The sequence below is a fragment of the Aulonocara stuartgranti genome (assembly GCF_965226115.1).
Source record: "Aulonocara stuartgranti genome assembly, chromosome: 1".
In the NCBI taxonomy this organism is placed as follows: Eukaryota; Metazoa; Chordata; class Actinopteri; order Cichliformes; family Cichlidae; genus Aulonocara; species Aulonocara stuartgranti.
Genome location: NC_138939.1, coordinates 16,029,499 through 16,042,944, shown reverse-complemented (window position 1 = coordinate 16,042,944; position 13,446 = coordinate 16,029,499). Strand labels below are relative to the sequence as shown.

The following is a 13,446-nucleotide window of genomic DNA, read 5'->3' as shown; positions in this document are numbered from 1 at the left end:
CAACAAAATACTCATGACCAGCAGTAACACATGTGCCTGAATATGTACACACACAAGCAGGCGGTCTTCTTTTACTTCCCTGATCCGCATTCACACATTCTTGTCTTCACTCTGTTGCTTTACCAGAGTGATGCCTATGCCTAGTGATGCCATAGGGGAATGTGTGTGTGTGTGTGTGTGTGTGTGTGTGTGTGTGTGTGTGTGTGTGTGTTTGTGTGTGTCTTTAAAGTGCAAAGCCCCTTTTAACAGTTTCCAGGTCATTTTATTTTCTTCACAGAAGTCCCTCAACAGGAGGAGAAACTCTGCAGCTAGCTTAGGGAATACAAAGAAAAACAAAAGTACACTCAGGCTCTTTCTTTGTGAGTGTGGGCACATTTGTAGGTGTTAGTGTAAAGTGGTATAGTGTACGACATTAATTAAGACTTTGAACCGGATTTTCTGTTTTGTATTAATGGTTAAATAATCTTTTTAGGAAAAGCTACAAATGTCCAGAAAACTAAGCATTTACTTATTTCAGACTTGTGGGACATAAAGTAGGACGTCAGTGGAATTGTGCTTGTTGCGAATCATCGATCAAATTGGAGTGAGAGTTGTTTGGAGGATGAGTCGCTGCCTTGGGCTCTTTCTGAGCAGTTTTTGGAGTGCATATTCTGCTGCCCCTTGAGAGCACAATTGCAATGAGGGTATGCTAAACTGTTTACAGCTGTTAATGTATTTGATAAGAGAAAATAAAGGTCTGTCATCGCTTTGCATTTCTATTATATTGTTTTAAAACAAAAGAAATAGACTGGCATATCATATGGGTGGGGAAAAAGCACTTCAGCTACACTCACAATAGAAAACAACAACAAACAGTTCATTTACTTTGTGAATGCAAAAGTAAGGCTTTGTATCTGCTGGGTTTCTTCTTACAGGTAGCAGCACTTAACAAATGCTCGGGGGAAGTGCTGGTAGTGCTCCTTGTTGCTAAGTGACAATTGCGAACTTATTTGAGGCGAGGCAGCCTTTTACTAAAAGTTTAACTATTTATAACTTTCAGCATTTTGCACCCAGCTCAAACAGGAATGTGCACCAAGAAATCAAAAATAAGTAGAATTGTGAAAAAAGAGTGCTATTGGACACACACGTCAAAATCCATATAGTTTCCATAGCTGAGGCTACAGGTCTAACTCCTGATGAAGCAGCTGTAAGAGCACATAAATATTTCAAATGATTTTATGACTGCTATTTTCTAGGGGAAACAGATGGAGGTGATGGCGAGGGAGAGGGGAGAATTGCATGTGACAAAAATTCTAAATTCAGGACCCCCCAAACGCCATCATAGCATCATGACTGTTAATAAAAGATGAGTGAAGCACTTCTCATTTTTTTCCTTCTTCCAGTCGTGTCTTCTGTTTTTTTTTTTTTGTTGTTTTTTTTAAGGGGAGAGTGATCGTGATCTCATTTTGGATGTTGGTCTTCTGGTATTATATTGTGTCGTGAAGTCAACAAATGAGAAATATAGACAGATATGAATGCCACCCTTCTGTTTATCAACTCTTCCCCAATCTTCTTGGTTATCTATCTCTACACCTCTCTCTCTCTTTCAGAATCTCTATTTACTTCTTTCTCTGCATTTTTCTTTCCCCTCTTTCTCTTTCTGCTTCAGGGGAAATTAATTGATGATTATCGTGCCTTGCAGAGTTGGTATGCAAACCTGCTTTTTTTTTATCAGTAAGGCTTGCTTTTTCACCACTTATAGCTTTATTTGACAGCACCCACCCACCCCAACCCCCCCTTCTTTCTCCTCTCACTCTATCTATCCCTCTCTTAGGTGACTGGGGTCTTATCAGTAAGCTATGTGCTCAGACTTATAGTTCAATTTGGTCTCCTTTAATAAAAGGATAGAACTGAGAGAAGATTTGTTAAGTGAATTGGCTATGTGAGCAGAGACAGGGGCATATACAGACAGAGACTGGTTGTTAACGGCAATAGAAAAAAATGGATTCTATTCTAGTGTGGTTCAGTTTAAATGAAAAGGTACAAAAAAACCTCTTAAGTAATGTAGAAGAGAATGTCATGGGAAAAGAAAGACAAGGAGGCAATCTGATAAAGGATAGTGAAAGATTTGCTGAGGACTGAGACACATATTTTCAGGAATCCAAGGGCACTGTCCCCAACTTCCAGATAATGTTGCAAAATGAGTGTCAACCAGAATAGCCCCACGACATCCTTAAGGGGAATCAGGTGAATGTCATCCTTCCAAGGGGTGCAGCCACCAGAGACTTTTTTTGTTTAACTACTTGAATGACCGAGTCATCCCCTCATACACAGACTCTGTGGTTTCTACTGAAGGCATGTCTATCAGATTGAGGAGATCTCTAACCCTACTGAGTATCCCTTTCACAGCTTGATTATATCCCCAGTTGAAGTCAGAAGCACCTCATCCAAACCAAAAACAGTGTAGGCAGAAAGTTGCTTCTACCTCCAGAGTCGTCCGACAGGGTGTCAGAATCCCTTCGAGGTCAACAGAAAGTCTTGTTTCAAAGCCCCTCTTAACTACACACACCTATGTTTTTCAATCAGTCACTGTCAGAGTCATACTCTGCTTTGTCTGCTGGTGCCTATTTGCTGTCTGCAGGGTCCCACGAGCCAAATAAACTTGATAGGACAGCTTCTTCAGTGTGACAACACTGGCCAGCAACATTTGTTTCTGGTATTGTTGACATGACATGGCAACAATGAAGGTGGAAAACATTATCCACTCAGACTTAATGTTCCCAATCCTGTTTTGGAGTGCTGCCGAAGCTTAGTTGCGAGTTGAAGATCCCTGGCAAATAGGGTTTTGCTAGATACTCTGAGGGCACCTTTGCTACATGTAATCCAACTCACCATCAGGTGGTGATAAGTTAGCAGCTCAGCTCCACCTTTTACTTATGTGTCAAAGACATAGGTAAAGATCTGATGATGCAGTTAAAACCTAGGGTGTCCTGGTGCCAAGTATACTTATGCTCAAACATGGTGTTTGTTGTAGACAAACTGAGATGAGCCCTGAAGTCCAATATCAAATCAATACTTGGGTTCAAATCAGGAAGACCATTACTTCCAGTCAGTCTAACAGTCTCACTGTCATGCAGTCCCCCCATAAAAGTCTCCAATAGTGACAGTAAATACTAAATAGTTATGAATTCAAGTTCCTGTCTTTGTGACACATTCTTAACATTTTTTTAGAATAATATTCAAATTGACATATTTTTTTGTTTTTATTTTTTTAGACATTGACAGTGTAGTCTGTATATTCACATGGCTTAACCGTTAAATGCACAGTCCTAACATCACGTTCACCCTTCAAATCTGAATCCGAACATTTTAGGTGGTCCCACTTTCTTAATGAATTAGAAGAAATCAAACAACACTGAAATATCTTAAAACTAAATATAATTGTTGATTTGGATTTTGCCTAATTGCTGACAGGAGCAGAGACGTTTTTTATATTTTTTATGCCAAGCTTTAAAGTGAAGTTCTTGATGAGACAGCTAAGAAGTGTTTTTCTGTTATGCAGGTCAAAAAGCCATGGCCACATTCATAATTTAGCGGGTCAGGGCTGTTTGGGTTTTGTTTGACAGCTGTGTTCTGTTGTTTCAGGTGGCAGCGTTATGTTGCCATGAATACCATGTGACGCGCTCTCTCTGCGACTGTGTGTTTTCTGGGTGAGAGAGCGCCTTTTTCTTCTTGTTGTTATGCTAGAGCTACGCCAAGCAGTTGGGTTAGCGGCAGTGATTTTCTGTTGAAAATAAACTGCTGTGCTCCCTGGCAATATGGGGAAGCAAGACCAACGACACCTCTGTCTCCTTGCCTGAGCTCGCCACATTGGTGTCAGAAGTGGGATAGCTCACCCTGGCCGGAATGAAGAGAGACATTCAGAGGCTGGAGCAAGCCGTCGAGGAGAGTATTCGCTGCTTGGGGAGCTGGCGATTGAGGAGCGAGGAAGCGACCACCCATGTAAGTCCCCCAACGGGTCCTGACAGCGTGGTGTAGTGAGGGGACCACCGCTCCAGCTTCCTGCCCCCCTCCAAGGATGATGCATGGTAGTGGACCGAGTCGGGCACCTCAAGGGACACTACCTGAGCTGCCGTGTTGAGGACCAGCCTTGCCGGGCCCTGGTAGACACGGGGTCTACCATTTCCCTAATACGACCTGGTGTACACCCTGGAACGTCCGGGCCGCTTGTGATGGGTTGGTCACCCACCGACCAGCTGATGACGGTGACGGGGGAGAGAACTGACTTGCGGGGGAAGAAACCGTTGCAGATCCGAGTGAAGGATCTGGAGCTGGTGCATGACTTCTGGCTTGCTGACGTCCAAGATCAGTGCATCATCGGCCTTGATCTGCTGACCCGCTGGGGGACCTGCGTTGACACCGTGAAGCTGGCCATCACTCTTAGTACAGAGACTCTGGCCCTCCAGGGCAGTCAAAAGCTGGGAATGGGGGGGACCAGAGACAGACAAGCCAGGCTTCTGGCAGCTGCCGCTCAACAGACTTCGGGTGCCGGTAGCTCTGGATCATCTCTATTCACCTCAGCCCCAGCCTCTAAGCCCGACAAACCTCCCTCGACTGAGACAACCAAGGCTATTGATGACCTGTGGCAGCGCAGCAGTGTAGGTCTTAACATTGACCAACGCCAGCAGTTCAGGTGCCTCCTGAATGAGAATGTGGACATCTTTGCCATCAGTGACAAAGACTGCAGGCAGACGGGGCTGGTCCAGCACACCGTCGACACCGGCTCTGCTCAACCCATCCGTCTGCGCCCACGCCGGCTGCCCCTCTCGAAACGGCAGGTGGCGGAGGAAAAGATCTGTGAGATGATTGCGGCTGGGGTGTTTGAGCCATCCAACAGCCCATGGGCGGCACCCGTGGTCCTGGTGGGAAAGAAGGATGGCAGCCCGAGGTTCTGCGTGGATTTTTCGCCATCTCAGTGCAGTGCAGTGCTTCCGCGGATCGACGAGGCCCTGGATTACATTACCGGCTCCAGCTGGTTCAGCTCCCTCGACCTATGCAGCAGTTACTGGCAGGTGGAGCTAGCCTCCGAAGCAAGGCCTAAGATTGCATTCACCATCGGACAGGGGCTGTGGCAGTTCAGGGTCATGCCATTTGGGCTCTGCAATGCCAACGATGTTCGAGAGGCTGATGGAGAGGGTGCTCGTGAACATCCCTTGTAGCCACTGCGTTGTGTACCTGGATAACCTGTTGGTGCACGTGGCAACTTCGGCAGTGCACTGTCCCACCTGAGCGAGGCCTTCAGTACCATCCGACAAGCTGGGCTGCGACTCAATCCTACGAAGTGCCAGCTGTTGGCGAAAGAGACCTCGCTCGCCATAGTGCTGGCGGTGCGGCACTTCTGGCCATACTTGCACGGCTGCCGGTTCCTCCTGTGCACTGACCATGCATCTTAAACTTGGCTCAGGTCGACAGCATGGCAACGCTGATGCCCTCTCCAGACGGCCCTGCATGGCTGTCGAGTGCCGCTACTGTCGGCGGCAGTAGGAGCGGCAGTAGGAGGCACTGGGCGTGGCTACTGCTCAGGCCACAGCCAGCGGAGGGGGATGGCTCCCACTGACCACACAGCAGCTGAAGGGCCCAACTCAACGCTCCACTGCCCCACTGCAGCAGTACCTGGTTGGGGCCCTGATGGAGTGAGTGGGAGTGGACGTCCTAGGGCCTTTCCCTGTCACCGAGTCAGGGAACAGGTATGTGTTGGTGGCCATGGACTATTTCACAAAGTGGCCGGAGGCCTACGCGGTGCCAGACCAGAGTGCAACCACGACGGCAGAGAAACTGGTGGAGGAGATGTTCACCCGTTTTGGGGTCCCGGCTGAGCTCCACAGTGACCAGGGGCATAACTTCGAATCGAAGATCTTTAGGGAGATCTGTCGGCGGCTGGGGGTGGAGAAGACGCGAACCACCCCACCCCACCCGCAAAGCGATGGCTTGGTCGAGCGCTTCAACCGCACGCTGGCCACCCAGCTTGCCATTCTCAACAGCCGCCACCAGCGGGATTGGGACCGACATCTGCCCCTGGTCCTTTGGTCGTATCGGACTGCGGTTCAGGAGTCCAGCCAGTGCACGCCTGCAGCGGATGGGAGCTCCGGACGCCCGTAGATTTGGTGTTCGGGTCTCCCCGAGCCAGGGATTGATGGTGGGCCAGAGATGGACTACTACAGGAGGCTGAGGGAGCGGCTGCAGGTGGTTCATGACTACACCCGCCAGCCCCAGGCCAGTGCCAGAGTACGACAGAAAAGAGCCTACGACACCAGGTGCCGAGGGGGAGCTTCCGTGCCTGGTGACAAGGTTTGGGTGTACTGCCCGGTTTGCAAGAGAGGAGTGTCCGCCAAGCTCTGCAGCCACTGGAAAGGGCATAGATGAACTGTTACACAAACGTAATGAAATATATATGTATATGTTTAAGTGTGCACTCCATGTGTGTATGCACATCTTCCAAAGGTCAGGCTAAGGATTTGTGTCGTACCAGGCACGCAGACATGGAACAGTCTTTTGTACAAAACACACACACATAAGAGACACATCAAAACTGAACATTCAACTCTTATTGTGGAAATCACAATAAAGAAAAATGAATGCATGGATATAGTATTTGTATACATATATAATGTATGGTGTATTTAAGTAGTTCCAACTAATCGACTGATGGCCAAAACAACAGCTCTGGGCTGCAAGCCCAGGTTCGGTCATGCAGAACTATGAAAATGAACAGTTAATCCCATAAATCAAAAGCATAGCTAATCTATGGAGCTTCACCTTAATCGTACACAAATTTGTTGGATGCTTATAAGTGCTTGATCAACTGAGAGTTTGCTTGCCTGATTTCTAGAGCTACAAACAGCCACACCTGACTGACTCCATCAAAAAAAGAAAACTAAAAAAAACCCAAATAATTTCTCCTGCTCTATTTTCTAATCCAAAACACCAGGTCATCACTGAGAAGATGTTTGATTAATCACTGATAAAATAGAAAAACCTCTAAAAAAAACAACAGCAAACAAAGTGTTAAGCATTACATTCAGCTCCATTAGTATGGTCAAAGTCTCAGCACACACACAAGTTACAGGACCTGTAACTATCGTATAACAAAAAGGACTTTTACACATTCTTTTCTTGAAAATCTTACAGTACAATACATTTTCAGCACCATACCAACAATATGCAGGTTCCAATTTATCACTGTTATCTCTGAAAGGACCACTCATACACATGAACACAATGGCACGTTTTCTTACCTTCATACACAGCTTTGAAACCCTGTGCACTCACAGCAAAATCTGTGGTAAACCACAAGGCCAAAATGGATCCACTGCTGACTACAGGGGAGGGCAGCATGAATCCTGACAACCTGCAAAAGAGGAAAAAGTAAATTATTGAATCAGCAAGACAGCCCATTTCTGGAAATTAATAATGAGGCAAACCTTTAGGCAAATGTTTATGAAAACCTGAAACATGGAGCTGTAAGTACATGGCTATGTTGATGTTATCATTAAGAATAAAACAATAAAGGTTCCCACTGAAACGAGGTCTCTTCATGAGCTCCTATTTGCCTGTTTTTTCTCTGACGCTGAAGAAATGCAATTTGTAGTTTGTGGCTTTTCCCACAAAATCTCTGAATCTGCAACAAAGCAAAAGAACCGCCATGATAACTGATCATGTCATGAGTACCGACACGTGACTGCAGACAGGATACGCTTCACTGGAACAGTTTGGTGGTCACAGTAAAAGACTATCTTTGATCTTTTAATCTTGGATGGTATGTTCTGAATATAACTACTGCTTCGTCATAATGAAAGAGCCAGTAGAGGCGATATAAGGTTAGAAATATCTGGATGCCTGTAGATTCTTCTTTACAAGGTTAACATAAATATATTTGACTGAAAGGAAATGACTAAAATCAGTGTAGGAAATATGCAGGGTTTTTCCTACACACATTTTTGGCCAAAGCAATTTTAAGCAGCACTAAAAAAACTAAACTATGCCACGTCTGGAGAGTGTGAAAGACAAGACTACAGAGGAATTGTTGCTAAAAAAAAAAAAAAGCTAGGGGCAAATAGCTGTTGATAATAATAGGGTAAAAAGATGAATGCTGGTTTTTGACCCAGCATTTCGAGTTTTTGTTGTGGACTCATGATTCATTTCTTTTGGGATTTGATTTATGTTCCTGTTCTATATCTCATTCTTTGAAGTATTTTATTGTTCCCTAGTGCTTTTGAGGTTTTTTCTATGCTTTTCTGATGATGATATTAGTTTCCATTCATATCCAGCCTGTCCTAGTCTCTTCTCTGTGTTTGTATCCCTTTCTGACTCCCCTCTCATGCTCCCATGTTGTTCTGGTCCCTCAGTGTCCTGTCTTTGTGTTTTGTGTCCCGTTTTGTTCTGTCATGTTAGTATGTCTAAGTCCTGGTCCCAGTCTTTATTACTTTCTGTTTTATCTTGATAGACCCTTGTCTCGCGTGAGCTAGGTTCAGTTCTGCTTCCCCTTGTCTCATTGGTTAGTATCAGCTCAGCTGTGTTTCCTCAGGTGTTTCCACTCTGCCCTGATCTCCATTTTTGTACTTATACCCTCACTTTGCTTCTGTTCTCGGTCGTGTTCTCCCTCGCAGTTTTGCCTCCTAGAAGATTGTAGAAGTTGTCCTAGAAGTTATCTTGTGTCTGCACCTGCATTATTTTGTATTATGTTAGAATTCAGCATTAGTCCTGCCTTTGGGTCCAAAACCTGCCTGCCATGACACTTACATAAATCATGGGTTAAGTTTATTTTTAAATTCTGATCATTTCAAACATCTGAAATTCTGAAACTAATTAGGGGCTCTTATATTTTGGCAATGTCATTACATTAAAACATTTGATAATTAGTGACTTTTTAAAAACGTAACACTTTAAAAAGTCCAGTTTATTTCCTATAAGTGTATTTATTTTGAAAACCCAAGGCAGGGTGACCAGATGCTTGAAAATCTAGTCCTCTTCTGTAAGTCAGTGTCAGGTTTTTATTTTTTTTAAATCCACTATTACATATGTGTGTGAATAGAAGAGCAGGTTTAAACTGTGAATGTCAGCTTACACACTTGAAGCTGTGATGATTTGCCTTTAAACTCTAGTGTGACCTGATCTTGACTTAAGATGACTGACTGAAAAGAAATGTGTTTGCGTTTCCCGGTACCATATATCCATACTCAAAAATACAGACAGCCAGGGATACTGACACATAGAAAAATTGGTTTGGATAGACTGAAAATGTTGCAGGTCTATTTTGGGCCAGGTATTATAGTCACATTCAAATACTTGTCTGAGAGAGACAGGCTGTGAAAACACATCCACCAATCAAAGAGAGGAAAAATACAAATCTACTAATTAGAGTGATTAATTTCTAATGAATATATGTCAGTTGTTCACACCTGTCAGTTAAGCATCTATGGTTACCACAGCAATGGGACTCTGTGTAACTATAGTGGAAAAAAATAGTGAGAAATTTCACTCAGCACTACTCTCAAGAAACGACTTATGAAAGAAAAACAATAATTTGTATGCACCTGGTTTAATAATCATGAGTGCCAAAGAAGTTGCTCTCCAAATGGTTATAAAATGTTGCCTATAGAGTGAAAACTGTGCACTCAGTATAAGGTTAAAGAAAGAAAAGGGTTTTTGTCTGCTTCTCACACTCTGAAGATTCCATCCACTGAAATAAATGGATATTTTTCACCACGAAACTTTAATTAAAATATGATTTAACTTCTGGTCTCTACGGCTCACTTGTTGTTAGTGCTGAAAAGCCCCAAACCAACTGTTTTACTCTCTAGCCTTCCTGCTCCTGACATCTAATGCACCTCTTTTGATATTAAGGGGCTAATATGTTCCTTGTGCTTATACATAGCAGGCAATGCTTGCATTCACCAACCTACTAATATAATATAATATAATACTAATATTATATATATATATATATATATATATATATATATATATATATATATATATATATATATATATATATATATTAGGGGTGCAACGATATTCGTATCGATATTGAACCGTTCGATACAGTGCTTTCGGTTCGGTACGCATATGTATCGAACAATACAACATTTGTAATTTATTTTATCAACTTTCCTTCTGACGATGCTGTCTGTGTTGAGCGCTCAGTGAATCTGCGTTCGACTACTCCGCCTAGGCTGCACTGTCGAGCGCAGATCCACTGAGTGCTCCACACAGACAGCATAGTCAGAAGGAAGAGCGCAGGGCAAGCTAGCGAGACAGAAGTTAAGCTCTCCTTGCAACATGGACCTCCCCACCCTCATTCAGATCTGGCGTTTGGAATTATTTTGGTTTTCATGTGACGTATGACCCTGAAGGTAAGCGAGTCATGGACTAAAGTAAAACAGTATGTTGGATGTGCCATGCAATGCTCAATTACATGGGTGGGAACTAGTGTGTTAGCGCAGTTAGCTCGTTAACGTGTTAGCCGTCTAGCCCCATGCATGGGGCGATCGGCGGTAGCTCGTTAACGGAGATTTGCCGTGTTGTGGTGTTAAGGTCATTTCAACGAGATTAACCTGAAAGCACTAGTGGGAACACAACGAATATGACTGCACATTTACGCCGACATCATCCTAGTGCAAAGACAAAAACAACAAGCATGCTACTAACTTTAGCCGAGTCATTTAGACAGCTGTTAGCACATGATTCTCCTTATGCTGCTGAGAATATAGCCCAGAAGAAGCGGCTAGTATAGCTTTTATTTTGGAAAGAGACATTTCTCTGTAATAAACTCTCTTTTCCAAAGATGAGTGATTCCTCAATCAGATACAGGGCTTGCAATATCGCTAGCCTGACATCCTGGGGCTAGCGATTTTTTCAGTCGGGCTACCCTGCCCGTCGGGCTATTGTAGGAAGGAAAAATATATGTCAATGCTTTTGCATTCTTTCAGAAATGTAGCTGGGTAATTATGTCATTGGCATCTGTGAGCCACTGTCAATATGTGACATATTGAAATTGCATTTGAATTTGCGCTTGTTTTTTTGCTTTCACTTTGCAATCGTGCGAACTGTGTATAGAGAGCGACAGCACTGATCTGTGAGTGATGATAATTTGTGCACCAATTCCTCTGACATCGTCTTATTAATCGTTAGCTTACTATGCAAACATGACAAGTGAAATCTCCTGCAGCAAGCTTAAACATGTGAGAGGTTGATCGCGCAGAGAATCGCTGAGCTTATGTGAGTGAGTGTGTAAAAGCATTTCAGTTCTGCTGAGCCAAACAAGACAGGTCAGGGTGAAGAAGTGACAGCCAAAGAAAAGCTTACCACAAAACGGAGAAGTTATGACAAATCAGACTATAAGGCAAAAAGAAAGTGCAGCTTTATGGTTTCATGGACAAAATAATTTCTGTGGCTGCAATATGACGAGCTAAATAACCAGGGCTGCACATAAGTGGTCCGCAGGTGCGCATTCGCTGTCAAAATAAAAAACACGCACAAGGGTTAGGGTTAAATTTAAAAACTGTACTTTTGAGTTAAAATATATATTTATAATTTTAATAAATGACAAATTAAAAATGCATGAACATTTTTTTTGTATCGAAAAAATATCGAACCGTGACACCAAAGTATCGAACCGAACCGAACCGTGAATTTTGTGTATCGTTGCACCCCTAATATATATATATACTTTACACCCAGCACGCCCCTGCGGGCGGTTTATCCTTCAAGCTCGGGTCCTCTACCAGAGGCCTGGGAGCTTGAGGGTCCTGCGCAGTATCTTAGCTGTTCCCAGGACTGCGCTCTTCTGGACAGAGATCTCCGATGTTGTTCCTGGGATCTGCTGGAGCCACTCGCCTAGCTTGGGAGTCACCGCACCTAGTGCTCCGATTACCACGGGGACCACCATTACCTTCACCCTCCACATCCTCTCGAGCTCTTCTCTGAGCCCTTGGTATTTCTCCAGCTTCTCGTGTTCCTTCTTCCTGATATTGCTGTCATTCGGAACCGCTACATCGATCACTACGGCCATCTTCTTCTGTTTGTCTACCACCACTATGTCCGGTTGGTTAGCCACCACCATTTTGTCCGTCTGTATCTGGAAGTCCCACAGGATCTTAGCGCGGTCATTCTCCACCACCCTTGGGGGCATCTCCCATTTTGACCTCGGGACTTCCAGGTTATACTCGGCACAGATGTTCCTGTACACTATGCCGGCCACTTGGTTATGGCGTTCCATGTATGCCTTGCCTGCTAGCATCTTGCACCCTGCTGTTATGTGCTGGATTGTCTCTGGGGCATCTTTACACAGCCTGCACCTGGGGTCTTGCCTGGTGTGATAGACCCCAGCCTCTATGGATCTTGTGCTCAGAGCTTGTTCTTGTGCTGCCATGATTAGTGCCTCTGTGCTGTCTTTCAGTCCAGCTTTGTCCAGCCACTGGTAGGATTTCTGGATATCAGCCACCTCCTCTATCTGCCGGTGGTACATACCGTGCAGGGGCCTGTCCTTCCATGATGGTTCCTCGTCTCCCATATATATATATATATATATATATATATATATATATATATATATATATATATATATATATATATATATATATTGGGGGGGGGGGGAAATAAGAGCATTGGGCGAACTTGGCATGTTGATAAGACATATATAGGTTAAAACAGGATTTCTGTCATAACCCCACACAACCCCATCATTTTATAATTTGTATTTTTTTCTATTATTGCTTGATTGACCCAATATGCAATTTCAGTACACTTTCTTAACAATACATAAAAAGTATGCGACTAACAAAGGGAAAGAGAAAAAAGGGGAAAAGGTAGATGGACAAAAAAAAGGCAGTAAAAGGAGTAATTCACTTACACTACTGAGCAAAAGAGAGGAAAGTGAAAACAGAGAACAGCGAAAAATGAATAATTCTAATTCTCTGGCCTCAGAGCAAGGACACAAAGGACAGACAATAACAGATGAAGGGAGCATGCAGAAAGCAACAACCAGAGAGAGAGATGGAAGAAAGCAAGGAAACAGAGAAAATGGAGGAAAGACAATACTGAGAGGGGCAGGAGGAGGGTAGTAAGACAAGAAGTGAGAAGTAAGAAAAAACTGTTTCACCTTAAAGTACAAAAACAAAAATGTTTTTTAAACTTACCACAGTAGTGTCTGACACCTCCATTATTTGTTCCTGTCTATGCAACGTACCTTTTATTAATTGTTGGTTTATCTGGAATTTGATGTGCTTCCTGTGACTAAGGATTTTAGTGCCTGTAGCTAGGTTAATTAACTGTGAACTATTTTAATCCAGTAGAGGATGCTGTAAGTTAATGTAATATTGCAATTGCTATGATTAAATGAAAGAAATTTTAGTTCATTATTCTATATAAATCTTTTCTATACTGTTCTGATGGCTTATCTTGTTTTAT

General features: G+C 43.5%; 1 protein-coding gene across 1 annotated transcript in view; it reads right to left on the bottom strand.

The window, feature by feature from the left end:
- The window catches only part of LOC309707078 (CUB and sushi domain-containing protein 1-like), a 451,615-nt gene that overhangs the window by 278,089 nt on the left and 160,080 nt on the right, over positions 1-13,446 (bottom strand). Inside the window, exon 3 of the mRNA XM_082534186.1 lies at positions 7,275-7,387. Coding sequence (XP_082390312.1) covers positions 7,275-7,387 — 113 coding nt within the window. The remainder of the gene's footprint in view (positions 1-7,274; positions 7,388-13,446) is intronic.